This window comes from Mastigoproctus giganteus, chromosome 6 (assembly GCF_048544385.1).
Source record: "Mastigoproctus giganteus isolate SK-2022 chromosome 6, ASM4854438v1, whole genome shotgun sequence".
In the NCBI taxonomy this organism is placed as follows: domain Eukaryota; kingdom Metazoa; phylum Arthropoda; class Arachnida; order Uropygi; family Thelyphonidae; genus Mastigoproctus; species Mastigoproctus giganteus.
Genome location: NC_143580.1, coordinates 156,844,531 through 156,861,432, shown reverse-complemented (window position 1 = coordinate 156,861,432; position 16,902 = coordinate 156,844,531). Strand labels below are relative to the sequence as shown.

At 36.9% G+C, this 16,902-nt stretch overlaps 1 protein-coding gene across 1 annotated transcript in view; it reads left to right on the top strand.

The window, feature by feature from the left end:
• The window catches only part of Rab3-GAP (Rab3 GTPase activating protein), a 606,356-nt gene that overhangs the window by 456,404 nt on the left and 133,050 nt on the right, over window positions 1–16,902 (top strand). The window contains exons 24-25 of the mRNA XM_090376553.1: window positions 7,923–8,093; window positions 9,767–9,940. Coding sequence (XP_090232679.1) covers window positions 7,923–8,093; window positions 9,767–9,940 — 345 coding nt within the window. The remainder of the gene's footprint in view (window positions 1–7,922; window positions 8,094–9,766; window positions 9,941–16,902) is intronic.

The following is a 16,902-nucleotide window of genomic DNA, read 5'->3' as shown; positions in this document are numbered from 1 at the left end:
ATTTAGCAATGAACTAAGAAATAAGAAAGCTTTGAGCAAACTCTGTTAAACAAACAAGAAAAAATGCAAGTTAATGCAGAAGGCATTGAGCAACTCTTGGCTATAATAATGCTTAAATTATAAACAAATAAAAAACAGTATCCTGTCATTCATTTGGTGTAATAACTGAGATGATAGGATTAATAAACACAAAAATTATGCAAGAAAGCTAGGCATATTTAGCAAAAATGCCACTGTTTCATCCAGGTTGTCTAGTATAAGGACACAACACTTTCACACAGTCAGTCATTAGCATTAGTAGAGGAATATGATTCAGTAAAGCAAGCTTATAGCAACATCAGCTAAAAAAAAATTCCATCACGCACAACCATTTCCTCAAAAAGTTTGTCCAGTTCTTCCTTGAATTTATAAGCTATCAAGTTCCACAATGACAGATGGAAGTTTGTTTCAGCAATCAACCACCGGCTGGCTAAAGGCAAATTTCCAAACATCTATTGTACAACTGTCTTTCCTCAATTTGAATTTATACCACTTCAGGCTTTCATAATCTGAGCAAGAGGAAGAATCCCATCAGCATTAAGCCTGCTCGACCCATTCAATGCCTTATACACCTCAGTCAGATCACTTAACAGGTGTCTAATCTCCAAATGCAGCAATTTGCAGAATTTAAGCCTTTCTTGGTAAGAGCACCCTTTCGTTCCCCTCAGCAATATTGTTGCCCTTCTCTGTACTTGTTCTAGCAACTCTACATCCTTCCTAAAATGAGGCCTCCAGACCTGTATGCATTACTCAAGTCATGGCCTGGCCATTGCCTTGTACAGAGGGACTATCACTTCCTTTTCTCTGCTAGCAAAATTCCTGTATATCATTGACAAAACCCCATGACCTACTCTGGCAGCCTGTCTGCATTGTTCAGAAAACTTCATATCTGACTGCACAATTACTCCCATGTCTTTTTCATTTTATACCACCCTAAGTGTAGTACCTCTGGGGTTACTTCTACTCATATGCAGTACTTTGCATTTTTCAATGTTAAACTTCAGTTGCCACTTCTCAGCCCATCTGCCCAAATTTTCTAGATCATGTTGCAGTAACACACTGCCATTACTATCATTAACAACCCTGCCAACCTTTGTGTCATTTGCAAACTTCGACACTAAGCCTGATATACCTTCATCAATATCATTGATAAATATACAAAATAACAGTGGACCCAACACCGAACCCTGTGGGACTCCACTAATAACATTAGTCCACGAAGTGCAGCGTTCATTGATTACCACCCACTGTCTTCTCCCACTCAACCATCCTTTTATCCATTGTAGCAACTTACCCTTAATACCATTCTGCTCCAATTTGTACAGTAGTCTTCCATGCACAACAGTGTCAAAAGCTTTCCTGAAATCCAAGTATATGATATCAAAATTATTTTTTGCATCTAGTTCCTTTGTAGCCAAATCATAATATCCAATTGAATTTGTGAGACAAGACTTTCATTTAACAAACTGATGCTGTGTCTGAATATTACTGCAGTCTTGTCTAGATGATCCTGCAATGATTCTTTAACCAATGATTCTTTAGTAATTACAGACCTGTTAATTTAACTTTTTTAACCAGTGACTCCATTATTTTACCTAACAGGTAAAATAAATATCCTTGTTTTCCATTTTTGAATTGGAGATACATTTGCACATCTCCAGTCTGTGGGGCCTCCCCTCAGATAATTTTATGATGGCATCCAAGGATGCCATCATAAAATTATCATAAAACTACATGCACATGGGTCATTTGCAGATTTGGTTGGGTTTTTTTTTTTTTCTTGACATATATTCAGGGTGTGTAGTATTATTATTATTTTTATTATTAGCTATATGATGCAAGGAAGCCTGAGGCTTATGCTGCACCAGCCAGAAAAATTCCCGAGTTACCCTGAGAGAGAGACAAAAGTAGAAGGGAATCACCAAGAAAGAGAAGAATGATGATATCCAGCTCAGGACCCTGGGTGTGCCAAACCCATACTCACCAGATACAAGCCCCGGGTTTAACTATTAAGCAACAGCACCCTGTTATGGGACTCACGTTTTTTTTTTTATACAGAAACAATAATGTGTACTTGTCTAGGCAGCACCAGGGAATCACCCTCAATAACAGGCTGACCCCTGCTTATATGAACAAAAGCTGGCTCAGCCAACAAACAGAATTTTTGTTGAAGGGGGATCGCTGTGGTGGGAAGAGAGGGAAGAGGAGGATAAAGAGACAACACAAAGGCATCCACCAGGGGAGGAGAAGGAGCAAGATTGGGACAGAATAAGAGGTGGGTGGTTCGTGACCCAGAAAGGAAAACATTGCATTGTCTGAGTACTTCTCAGAGGGGAAATCAGTGGAACCTGAAAACAACAGAGAAACTTCCTGCTGGTTGAGGATAAAGGGGTAAGAAGGCAGGCTAACTGAGTATATGCAGGGTTAGGTCAGTGTAAAATAGGGAAGCTAGGGTAAAGGGTGGTTTTGAGGGTGGAAAAACTGGGGAGGAGGACATGTCAGAATAGAACAGGAGTAGGGTAAGTCCGCAAAATGAATGATCCTGGGTAGTTGTTCTCAAGGATGAACAATTAAAAAGATGCAGAAAGGTTTATAGAATTACAGGTGGCCACAGGTAGGGAAGGGTATTAATTGTAGAAAGTACTGTAGATAGGGGTTAATTGTAGAACGAAAGTGATTGGAGAGGTAAGACTAGGTCAGAGTGCTGTTTTACCGATAAGGATAACGATGGTGGGGTGAATAATTTGGGGGGGGAAGAGTGTGTAGGGTTAAGGATGGTTGGGAGAGGAGTGGATACCAGGCCAGTGGGTGGATCATCCCACCATAGGATAAATTAATCAAAGTTAGAGGAACAGAGTATCCTTCCTCTAAGGAAGTGGGCCAGAAAGACAAACAGGACAGGAGAGAGAGCAGTTGTGCTCTTAGTCAAAATGCATATTAAACCTAAGGCAGTGCATTCAGTTAAAATAGGTGGCCAGTGCAATGGGTCAGTTTGGTGTGACTTAAGCATTGGGAAAATGAAAATTAGACTAGAAGTGTGTTATAGACCTAATGACTACGTTGAGTATAACAAACGACTATATAGAGAAATAGTGTGGGGCAGTAAATCAGTATGTCTTGTAATGGGGGATTTTAACTTTACAGATATTGACTGGAACTTGTAGGTTGGTCACTAACACAGTAGCAAGACCTTTGTGGATTTATTGGACGACTGTTTCCTACAGTAGCATGTTCAGCATGTTAGAGGCAACAAGAGGAAGCAGAACTCTTGATCTGATTATCAGCAGTGATTCTTCATCCTTTAAGAATCCACAAGTAAAATACATGCTGGGTGGCACTGATCACAGTACACCGAGGTGGTATTTACTTGATGACACAACTACTGTCAAGGATAAAGGGATGGCCTTAGTCGCCCATGTGCCATCAAAACCACATCAAACCAAGGGTAAAGGGAAGGGCTTTTGTAAGGGTAACAACATTGGTCTCAAACAGTTTTTAAATTGGAATTGGGACCAACTGTTGATGTTACCAACAACAAATTCTAAATGGGAAACATTCAGGGAAGTAATTGTAGAAGCTACTAGGCTAAGAAATATGTTCAAGGCCTAAATGAGACCTACAGAGGCGGATTTAACGGTGGGCACACCCTGCATGTGCCCTGGGCCCCGACTTCTGAAGGGCCCACGCAAAACCCCAACTTTATACACAAAACCCCAACAAATTAGTTGAACTAATATGTTCAACTAATTTTGCTTTTGTAAGGGTAACAACATTGTGGTTCAAAACTTGGTGATTATTATTATGCTATTATTAATTATATTACACATATATTATAGGCGCCTCCGTAGCCAGGTGGGCAGGAGCAGCAGTGCGGAGCACAACGCTTCTTGATTAGACCGGGGTTCGAGCCCGTGACCACCAAATACGGAGGATGCGGAAAGGTCAGGGAATGACCACCGCATATCCCCGGAGCAATATGGCCTTAGTTGCTAATGCTCCTAAAAACCAAATAACAAACAAACAAACAAACACATATATTATATTCAAATTTTATTGGAAATAAAACATTAATATTACATAATATTTTTTATTTATTTTAAAAAATGGTTAACATGTATTTTTATTTTCCCTGTCTCTTTTTTTTAAGGGGCCCAATATTTTCTTCTGCGCCCGGGACCTCTACCACAAGTCTCATCAGATGAACTGATGAGACTTGTGGTAGAGAATAAAAATGTATTGGATGCATATAAATCAGGTGGCACAGAAGCCTTTGGTAGATAGATATAAACTAGTCCATAAAGTCACCAAAGGTGGTTAGGCAAGCTAAGGCAGATTATGAGACATATAATTTGTAAAGAAGGCAAAGAAAAGCAGCAAAGACTTCTTCACTTAACAGAAGAAGGAAGGGGTTCGAATCATATTGGTCCACTTCATATTGATAGTGTAACTGTTGATCCTGCTCAGGTTGCTGACAAAGCGAATAGGCATTTTGTATCTACATTCACACATGAGGAATTCTTTAGAGAAGGGGATGCTAGGAGTTTATCACACTAACTGTGAGCTAAATGATTTTATGATAATTGAGAAGAAAGTGGAAGAGAAATTGTTGAAGCTAAACATGAAAAAGGTACTGGGGTATATGAAACCTATCCAATTATATTAAGGGTAAAAGAAAAGAAGGTAAGCAAACCTTCAGCCATAATTATGAGCGCATCTTTAGATTCAGGAGAGGTCCCTATGGACTGGAGATGTGTAAATGTAACCCCAATTCACCAAAGGGGATCAAAAGGTGACAAGAGCAATTACAGACCTGTTAGCTTAACTTCTGTTCCAGGAAAAAAAATTGGAGTCACTGGTTAAAGAAGTAATGCAAGGCCATGGAGACAGGGATGCAGTTATATTGCAGTCACAGTATGGATTACCAAATACGGAGGATGTGGAAAGGTCAGGGAATGACCACCGCATATCCCGAAGCAATATGGCCTTAGTTGCTAATGCTCCTAAAAACCAAACAACAAACAAACAAACAGTATGGATTTTTTAAGTGGCATTATTTTCTGACTAATCTCATTGGTTACTGTGATGCATTAACAAAGGGCCTAAATGAAAGAAATAATTTTGAAATCATATGCTTGGACTTCAGGAAAGCTTATGATACTACTGCACATAGACTACTGTATAAATTAGATGAAACCTGCTGAATGCCATTAAGACAATGCATCTTCATTGACTAGCAAAGGCTGTTGCAAACTAAAATACAATTTAGAGAGAGTAAATTAAATAAAATTGCTGCCTAATGAACAATAAATGAAAATACCCAAAAAGAATAGAAAATTCAGCTGCCTATACCTGCCTCCATCTTTTCAAGAGGAAGCTACAATACACTCCAGTGAACAAAACATGAATGTAGTGTTTTGATTTCCCCTGAAGGGTCTGAGGTAAGCAGCTGTATCCCTGACATTACACAACCAATAAGCAGACACTGTGAACAGAATGTGAATATTCAAAGACAGCACCTCTAGTGAGAATGAAATATTTGATTATTTCAAACTTAAAATAGTAATGGTTACCCAATATTTAGAAATTACGAAGTATGAATGTATTAAAATGAAATTAATTTAGAGAAGAAGGAAACCAGAATAATATAATATAAAATATGTTGAAAATAATGGGTGAAATTAAAGCAGCAAAGTAATAAGCAAAAGTGCAAGAATAATGAAATCTAACTCATGCACTTGCTAATACAAAAATATATATGGCCAGAAGACTGGAAGACAGTTATATTAGATTAGAGAGTACACAATAAAACAAGTTGAGGGGCAAAAAACAGCATTGAACAGCATAAGAAAGAAAATTGCAGTATAAATTGCTGTTTTTTTATTAACAGCAATTTATACTGGACTTGATTTTACTATTTAAAAAATAAAATTCTGCTACATTTTCTGTCTGGTCAGTGTTTTGACAAGAATATTTATTGCAAGATAACACCAGTCAGCATTTCAATGAAAGTTCTCTGATGCTTTATTGCTAATCAGAAATATGAAATATATTTTTAATGGAAATTTCAAAAGTTATTTGAAATTTGCCCTCTCACGTCAGAATTTTTTACAAATAGGTTAATTTTTTTGTATAAAAGTATCAAAGGCTGCATCCTCTTGTCAAACATAGATGGTCACAAATGGGATTTATTATGCACAAGATTGGCTTAAACATACTTTTTGAGGCAGCTAGTTTCGGTAGCTCTTCCCCTGTTTAGCATCTTTCAATAGTTGGCCATCATATTGACATTCCATACCCCCAGGAACATTTTTTTTCCATTTCTTTATATTTTGGTGGAATCTTTCTCCCTGCTCATCACTTGTCAAATAAATATGCACATAACTTGAAACATGCATTGAAACTGTGTAAATGAAGGCATGTAGCAAAAATTAAGGAAATCTTGTTCTTCATATGCCACTCAAAACTAGGTTGCAGAATTTAATCATGGACAAAAACAGTAGGAGGCCTGTTACTATGTCAACATATGCAAACGTGGATGCCATTCATGACCTGACCATGCAAGACTACAGAATAACATTGAAGCATATTGAGACAACGTCTCCCATGCGTGAGCTCACAATATTTGTGGTGAACGTTTTAGGAAGGAAGGTTTCTTCGAGGCAGGCCCCTAAAGCACTGAATGCAGATTAGAAGCTGCAGCATTTTGAAGGCAATGAAGCTAGGTTTTGGGGGTGGTATGTCACTATGGACAAAACTTGGGTATACCACTTCAACGCCGAAACAAAACAACAGCTGAAACAGTGAAAGCATTCCTTTTCTTCCCTCCCATAAAACATTTTGAGTGCAGAAGTCAGCTGGAAAAGTCCTAACATCCATCTTCTGGAGTGCAGAAAGAGTGACTTCCTGGAATAAGATGCCACTATCAAAGCCTGGTATTATTCTAACCTACTGAAATGTTTCTACAAGAAATTGAAGCTCAACAGGCGTGGGAAATTGATCAGAGTCTTCATCTTGCATCAAGACAATGCACCGCTTCACACAGCATTTGTGACTTGGGCAACGATGTGAGACTGTTGATTCAAGCTATTACAGCATCTGCCATACTCAACAGATTTGGCTCCATTGGACTATTTTCTATTTATAAATCCCAAAAATGACATAAAAGGACAGAAATTCAATAGTAACAATGCTGTGATAGATGTGGTCAACAACTGGTTTGAGTCATAATTTTTTGAATTTAATTTGAGCAGATTACAGAAGCTAGTAGATCATGCCAGAAAGTGTTGACTTAATAGGAAACTACATTGAACAATAAATGGGTTTTCACAACTTTCAATATTCCTTCTATGAAAGACTAGAAACTTTTCAACCTCCCGTCATACACAGTAATGCTTTTCCGCATATCATGCTCTGTCATGCAACTGTGGCAGGCATATTTCCCCAGTTAAAGGATTTTGTCCTAATTTCTCCATAGGGGCCTCTCATTTATCTACTTCGAACCCTTCTGACTTTTAAGCTTTAGGATTTTTTTGAAGAACCTTGTTGATCCCATGCTCCCAATGAAAATGCAGTTCCTTCATTTAATGAGTTGGAACCAACAAAGGACAACACATCAAAAATTTATTATTTTACCCATCTATGTCTTATCTTCTTAGTGTCAACACCACGCTATCTAGTGTTGGCAGCAAACAAAAATTATTAAAGTTTTTGAATAATCCTTTTCCACATCAGCTCAACATGAACACTTCCAATCAATTAGTTTTTTTTTTTTTTTTTTATTATTCTCTATAAAACCATCACAGTAGGGGTGAACTGATTATGGCTACTGTGTACTGTATTGCATTGTTGCAGACTTGTTTTTATTTATTGTGGTTTCTATTCAGGTATCATAACTGACTTGGTTGCAGCTTGGGCAGTTTCTGTTGGTCTGAAGTCAGAAGTATTAGCTTCAATAACAGAAGAAAATGAGGAGTTATCATTTCCGCAATTCAGCAATAATGTCACTTTTGTCTTACAAGAACATGGAAAAATTACAAATATGGAAACAGTCAGAGGTAATTTATTTTAGGGTGGTTTTTTTTTTATATATATATAACCATGGTGATATCTCATTCCTTTATTCTATTAATTTAAAAGGTATTAAAAATCATAGACATGCACAATGGTCATAATTAAATGACTGGGGTTTCCATGTGCCATACATGGAAATGGCACACAGTTGGAATTAGGTTGGAATTCACAGGTTGGAAATGGCACTATGTGCCATTTCCAACCTGTGATCAAGATGGTCACTCAAAAAACCTAGTCCGCTTAAGGAAGAAAAAAAAGTTTCATAAAAATAGTTTTAATTTATTTCATTGCTGTGTTTTTAATTTATATCATCACCGTGATCAATTCTTTCATTTTGGTTAAATTTTAATTATTGTGACACAATGTCTTCTATCACTCAGGGTTTTGTGGGGGTGGTTAGATATGTTTTGGGGTCAGGTTGGGAACATTCACCTTTGATCTCGGGGTATGTCGAATCATTCATAGGCTGTGAGTGCAAGAATTCTTTAAAATTATTTTAGCCATTTATATTTGGTGAGCGTTGCCTTGAAGTTATTCTACAGACCTGATTGAGGTACTCTTTATTCTTTTAAAATATCCATACAACGTAGAATCTATAGAACCCTGTAGCTCTGTTTTATATTAATCTTATTGTCTTTTTAAATATGTTAAAAAGTACTGTTGGTTAAATTCAACCCCTTGTTTTCTGTTTAAAGAAGTAGCCTCAAACGTTTTTATAAATTTTCCTTAAAAACAAGAAAGAAAACTTCAAATAACAGAAGAACACCCTAATCTAAACCCCCCCCACCACATCCAGAAATAGGTAACATAACACAACAACCCTGTAGAGGATCTGAGGAAGAGGTTTGGGTTCATCCACATTGAGGTTACAGTTCACCAAAAGATCACTGGATTCAGGTATCCTACTTGGCATCCTGCTGTTGGGCAATTAATCAGAAAACCTCATGTATAAATAAACTGTTTACGGCACTTTTTGCAAGAACAAGCAGTCAGAATTAAGACACTTGGTAAGCAGGAGGCTGGCAAAGGGTAAGAAATTCTGATTAACTCTAATTTCAAATTATTCAAAAAGAATAGAATAGGTAAAAGCTAATAATGTAATAAATAATACATAATGCACTATGCATAAATTGTATATAGCAATTATCCACTAGAATTTTTGTAATATTAATATTATTAATTATAGGTAATATTAATTTTAGTATAGTAGTAATTTGGTTTATTCTTTTTTTTTTTCTGACCTTAAAAAAAGAGCTTATTCGTGGTCTCGGGATCTGTTCCGGCAAGGTTCCCAAAACGCTACCTTAATGTATAGTGATTTAGTTAATAGTTAAATGAACTATCTTAATATTCACGTGGCCATTACAGAAATCTAGATTCCATTTTAAAGCTGTAACCTTGAAATGTAAGGATTATTGGATGTCACTGAGATACCCATAAAATGTCAAAAGACGAGATAGTGTGTGATAGAAATTGTAACAAATGGAATGAACTGCATAAGAATTATAAACTTTTCAAAGCTACTGGAACTTGAGAATGAACTGAAAGCTTGGTTTTATTTTCAGTTTCAAAAGTAAAGTTACATATTCATGCATGATGTTATTTGTTTGTTTATTTTATTTATTTATTTTTTTTTATTATTTTTTTTTTTTTTCAGGTTTGTTAAGCCAAGTAAGAAAGAGATTTCCTCATAGTATGGAACCTGATGCTTTATTGCCAAACTGCTGTTGGGAGCACATGGTTCAATGGAATAGAGATAGAGAAGCAATAGATCATTTCCCTCTTTCCTTACATTGCTTAAGCCTAATCAGAAATTCCATTTTAAAAAGAGGTTGGTGCTATGTTGGATAATTTAATGAAAACATGCTTACTGTTGAATAAAATTTAACTAACTAAATATTAGTTCATTTGACCTCTTGTAAGTAGGTAAGTAGTGTAATTTTTTATATAAATATACACAAAACCCTAGAAATGAAGCAGTGGGCCATTCCTCAGAATAATTTTCTTAGTTAGAATTATAGAGAGTACCATAAAGTATTAAAATTAAGTAAGTTCCCCTGCATGATTATTAGTAAAATTTGGCTTAGCAAAAATAAAGAAAATAGCCATAAATGCCTATTTTCTTAATTGGGGTTGTTGGTGGGGGGACTGTATGAAGATATGGGATATTCTCAATCATTGTATCAAAATTAGGGTAATTAACACAACTTTGAGATTATGAGATTTATTGGATACCCAGCTATTTCTGTTGCAGAGTAATGATCTAAAGATCATCATCTCTGTAACATAAATATCTAAAGACTAGATGTAGGCTGTATAATCAAGATATTCTAGATCACTAAATCAAAATTACAGTGTAATTCTGACAATCTTACAATCTGATGACCACTCTAGCAATCTTGCCCTAACAATTGAAACAACCAATAAATAACAAGTCCTCATACACCAAGAAGCTTCCTGGGAAGTGTACCATTGGAACACAAACAAAAGTGACCATACTGCCATCAGAGTATTTATGCCTCCTGCATTGTCAGTTACTAAGTTTGGTAAAACCAACTCAAAAGAGTTGCCCTGCTTGTAGCAGTACTTTCTGCTGCATCACCTCTAATTGACAAGGAAAAGCTACAAGAACAAGTGGACATGGAGGTGACTGATGATAGTCTTTAAACTTTTTGTCAAGAAAGAAATGGACACTGGACAATCTCCATACTTCCTGAAAAAAGATAAACCCAAGACTGGGAAAACCAAGTCCCCTCAGCCCTTTGGAAATAATGGCCACATTCAAATTCTTACAGTGGAATTGCTGTGGATTCTGTAGAAATAGTGATAACACCAAGGCCCTCCTCATTTACCAACTTCCTTTTGCTTACAGAAAATGTATTTAAAAGCAAATGAAGACCCTTCCTTGCATCACTGAACAATTATCCAGAAGGACAGAATTGGGAATGGCCCTGCCCAGGGAGGAATCTCCATCCTTGTCGATAACCATACACCCTTTCAACTGACACCACTTGCTACTAACACAGATGTGGTAGCAATTCACCTCACAGTAGGGTTTCTCCTAATGATTTGTTCCATCTGTTTGCTACCTGGAATGACCCGCAGACCTCGATGTCATTAAGCAACTGCCCAACCATCCCCATTCTGTTACTATAAGCCTTTAGAGGACATGTTCTATGCAGTAGCACAGATATCTGGGAGGGTTAGAATTATAGGGTTTATGCTCGAAAATAATGACCTTGCCCTTCTAAATATGGGGTTCAACAACTTTTTCCACATGCCTACCCATTTGTTTACCACATTTGATCTTTCTGTTTGCTCTCTTCCCCATGCACATGAAAGGTTGAAGAAAACCACTATGTAAGCAATTGGTTTCCCCCTGTTATCTGCCCTGTTTAACAGAACCCCATTTCATCTCTGGTGAGGATTTCATTGTGGAAGATTGATCAAGCTGACCGGAATGCATTTAAACATCCGACAATATTCAACTCGACACTGCACAGTCAGTCAGAAGTCAATCAATGAAGCAGAAAATATTAATCCAAGCCACAGCAGTTTCAATTCCACTCAGTTTCTACTATTTCCAAAACCATGATAGTATGCACAGCAGCAAGACACAAAACAAAGCACGAGGGATATTTCCACAATATCCTATCACAAATAATCTAATAGCCTTCAAATGTGCATGTGCCAAAACAAATTATGTATTACATTTATCATCAAAGTCAGAAGGAATCTTAGATCCACCTTGCATCTTCCATCACCCAAACCGCCAGTTCGAAGATTGTTTCGGATGAAGTTCGGAAAATGAAGGGCAGATATATATTGCATCCTTTTCAATCCTAGAATATAATAGATGCACAACTGCAGACCTGATTGCAATTGCTAATACTCTAGGAGAAACATTTGCTAAAATGTCTATGAAAACATCGTACTCTCCAAAGTTTCTAGCTGCAAAACTAAAATTCAAATAATAACCATTAAAGTTATCTTCTAACAACTCTGAAGCTAATAACTGGTCATTTACTATCCACAAACTTAACACTGCGCTCACTCGCTCTCTCTCTCTCTCTCTCTCTCAATGCAAATGCTGTAAGGCCAGATTACATCGATGATGCGATGATTCAGCATCTTTCATCAGAGTCTGTGGATAACCTCTATTTCTTTTGGGGAAGGCAAGCACAATTGCCTTCCCCAAACCAGGAAAGGATACAAAAATCACAAACAGTTATTGTCCTTTTGCTCTGTCCAGCTGCTTACGCAAGATCCTGGAAAGAATTCTGAGTACTCACTTTATGTTTATTTCTAAGCTAATGTGATCTTTCCAAGACACAGTGTGGCTTCCAAAGAAATAGGTCAACACTTGACCATTTAATAAGACTGGAAAAATCTATCCTAGATACTTTCCTGAAATAGGAGTAACTGGTGTCAGTCTTCTTTGATATGGTAAAAGCATATGACAGGTTGGAGGTTTATAATCTTAAACGATATTCATGACTTTGATCTTAGAGGGTCAGCATTTTGCTGTCAAAATTAATTTATAACTGAACAACTTATTTCAGCTGTCAAGGATGCCCTCTTTGTTGATGACTTCAGCATTTTTACACAGTTATGCACATAAGGGTCATCAAATGACAATTGCAGTAAGCCATTCACTGCCTCACCTGAGCAATGGCCAGTGGTTTCAGGTTCCTGTCTCAGAAGACTTTGCATAAACTTCTGTTGCAAACAGAACCGTCCCCTTGAACCAGATCTAAAGTACCGAAAAAATGCCATTCCATTCCATTGGCATCTGGTACAAAATTTCATGTGCTTATGTTTGATTAGACGTTGGCATTCTTGCAATACATCTGTCAACTGCAGACAAAGTACACAAGAGGCCTGAACCTCCTACTTCCCATATCTCACAACTGGAGTGCAGATTGTTACACTTTACTTTAAATCTGTTGTGTACTTGTCCAGCCCATAGGTCACAAGGCTAGACCCATTCATCACCAGTCTATTTGTATTGCTATTGGATCATTTAGCCCTGTCCAGAGATGTCGAAACTATTAAAGTACCTCTTTTGCTTCACTGGAATAATTTGTCATTACAGTGCACCTTTAAACTAAAATCCCTGCCAGGCCATCCCACAAGGACATAATTTTTTGAGCCACAATGGGAAATATGTATAACACCCACCACACTGCTGAATGGTTGGTTGTGTCACACCATAGCCTTAGTTGCTTTTGTGCCAATAAAATCCAAACCAAATCAAACTGCTGATTGGTCCTTTGATATTTGTGTCCAAGACTACTCGGAGAGCTTAACATCACAGTAAACAATGTTACCCAGTCACCAAAGGAATCCCCCTCTACACTGGCATGCTTATTTACTATCATGTAAATAAGCATGCCATTTTTAATTCTCCATTAAAAATTGGGCAAAGGCCAACTTTCTCTCTGCCTGCCTGCAACTCTGTGTTGCCCATTGAGCTGAATCCCTGACTTCTTTCCTGTCTTTATTGATGGTTCACAGTGAGAATTGGATCCACTGCCATCTTCCCAGATAACACTGTATCAGAAAAGATTCCCTATGAATTCAGCATATACACAGCTGAGTTGTGTGCTATAGAGTTAGCCTTAACTACTAAAACTTATCAAAGGTGTTTGGTGTATATATTGATTTTTTTAGAGGCTTTTTTTGGCTATCAGATATAATTCTCATCCAGTCCTGTTCACAGGTGGTGCATTCTGTTTCTGAATGATCATTTGATATGACAGACTAATAGAATAACAGCAGCCACAAGCAGACATAAGTGATTCTTGCACTGCTTCTATTCAGACATGTGGCAGTCTGAAAAGCAAGGTATTAGAGATTACAAGGCCTGCCAGGGGTCATAATGGGACAGGCAAATGTGTGTGTTGTGTTAGTCACTAAAAGCAAAAACTGGTTCCTGTATACATACTTGTACATTAATCCTACGGGTACAGTAAATACAGTATAACAGACTAATAGAATAACAGCAGCCACAAGCAGACGTAAAAGTGATTCTTGCACTGCTTCTATTCAGACATGTAGCAGCCTGAAAAAGCAAGGTATTAGAGATTACAAGGCCTGCCGGGGGTCATAATGAGACAAGCAAATGCATGTGTTGTGTTAGAGTCACTGAAAACAAAAACCGGTTCCTGTATACATACTTGTACATTAATCCTAAGGGTACAGTAAATAAATTTGATGAATTAGTTAAGTCAACAAATGCAGCTTTAGTAGGGACATCAGAAACATGGTCAGTACAATGCGTACAGGTAGGACACAAGGATGGTTCACAGTGAGAATCATCTGTCGGATCCACTGCCATCTTCCCAGATAACACTGTATCAGAAAAGATTCCGTATGAATTCAGCGTATACACAGCTGAGTTGATATGAAAGGAGGAATGATAATCTTGGTTAAGAAGCACATAGAATCTAAGGTACTGCACTCAGATGATGTAGATGGCTATTGCAGTGTTGTGAGTTTGGTATGGCAAGCAAGCTTTGGGAAAATTAAATGAGAGTAGGAAGCTAGTGGCAGAGAAGAAAAATGTGTGGGATAATTATAAATTACCAAGAGTAATGAAATCTTATAGCAAGTACAGATAAGTCTGCAATTGTATCACTAAGGGGATGAGAATCCATGGCTAAGAATCCAAAGAAAAGTAGCAACATTTTTTTGCTTATGTTAACACTAAAAGGGAAGAGATGAACAACATTAGCCCACAAGATATTACATTAGCCCACAAGAAGGAGCATTAGTAGAGGCATACAATGCAAGAAAGCAAGCTTATGCAGCATCACCCAGAAAAAAAAAAAAAAAAAATGCTCCCATTTCATCCCTCCATTCATTCAAAATACCTGTCCAGCTCAGCCTTAAATTTATTTAGGCTATTAACTTCCATAACAAAAGATGGAAGTCTGTTCCACCAATCAACTACCCGCTGGCTAAAGGCAAACTTCCGCACATCTATCCTACAACTGTCTTTCCTCAATTTGAATTTATGCCCTCTGCCTTGATGATCCTGTTCGGGCTGCCAACAAACTAAATAAATTTTTGCATCCACATTCACATGTGAAGGAGTTTTTAGTGATATAAACATCAGAAGTATACCAAGTTATCACTTGTAACTAAATGATTTTGTTTATAACTGAGAAAAAAGTATAAAAAAAAATTGCTGAAGTAAATAAGGCAGGGGCTGATGGAATCTAACCAGTTATATTAAATGGAGCAACAAAAGAGGTAAGCAAACACTTATCCATAATTATTAGAGCATCCTTGGATTCAACGGAGATTCTTATAGATTGTTTTGTACAAATGTCTCCCTATCACAGGTCGAAGATGATATGAACTAGTTATAGTGCCGTAAACTTAATTTCTGTTCAAGGGAAAATAGTGCAGTCATTATTAAAATTGTGGTTAAAGAAATATTGGAGGATCATTTTAACAGGAATGGAATTATATGAAAATTGCACTGTGTGTTTGTTTGTTTTGGGAAGGGGGGGGGAAATGTGATCCTGTCAAAATGATTCTGTCTGAATAATCCTGTCTTATGTTTTTATCAAATATGTAGGAATCTCAAATGTACAGTTTCCACAAACCTCCTCTACAGAACTAAAATGTTATTGCATGAATAGGATAAATGACACAAATCTGAAACTACTTCCAAGTGATTAGAGGATTTCTTCAAGTTTTTATTGAGGAAAAAAAAATAAAAAAAACAGAAAATGTTTGTTATGTTGTGCTATATTGTAGCATAACAGCAAAACTGAAATCATGGAAATTTAGTAACAAAATTTCATCCTCTTGGTTTTGTTTTCTATCAGTGGTGTCTGAATGAGCTGTAACTTGTGTGGTTTCATCCTCAGATGGTAATAGAACATATTACACACTGTTGGCTTTGCTATGTTAAGCTCATGACTGCATGTTGTTTGGATTTCTCTGTACTTTGCATAAAACTTCCTTAAACCAGTTACACTTCCCTCACTGACTTTTGTTCAGCTACCATCATCTGTCAGGATGATTGTGCAAACATGCATTCTTTATGAATTTTCTGTACCATTGCATAACTGTGTGTCTCCTCAGTGACTTCTTTTTAAACCAATAAAGTGGCAGTCTGCAGCATGTTTAACCAAATCACTGCACCTTTCTCTGGTTGTTAAATTCTGTCATGATTACAGTTTTGCAATTGTGCTGCCATCTACTGCAGAGTGCAACTTTCCAGTCGGTGAATAAAAACTTAAATCTGTCTGTCACCTGGAAATAGTTTCAGATGTGTCGTGTATCCTCAGACCAAATGTCATGAACTTTACAAAACTAAAACATTATTCACACAATGATGTTTTAGTTTTGTAAAGGAGGTTTGTGGATGTCCTGAATTTATGAATGTGGAAAATCCTTGTGGATTACTGGTCAAAATTATCTGTGCAGTCTGTTAGTACAGTTTTTGTTTTTGAAATAAATGTAAATTAGCTCTATTACCACACTTTTTTTTTTTTTTTTTTTTTTATCTACCAAAATTTGAATTTATACGCACATGCAAAAGAAGGAAAAAAAAAAAGGGTTGTAATAGAGCTTATCGTCAATGGTGAGCATATTAGCATTAGTAGAGGCATTTGATGCAAGAAAGCAAGCTTCTGCAGCATCAGCCAACAAAAAAAAAAAGGAAAATAATAATAATAAATAAATAAATAAAAAATAACCACTTCCACTTCACCCCTCTGTTTGTTCGAAATACCTGTCCAGCTGAGCCTTAAACTTATTTAGGCTATCAACTTC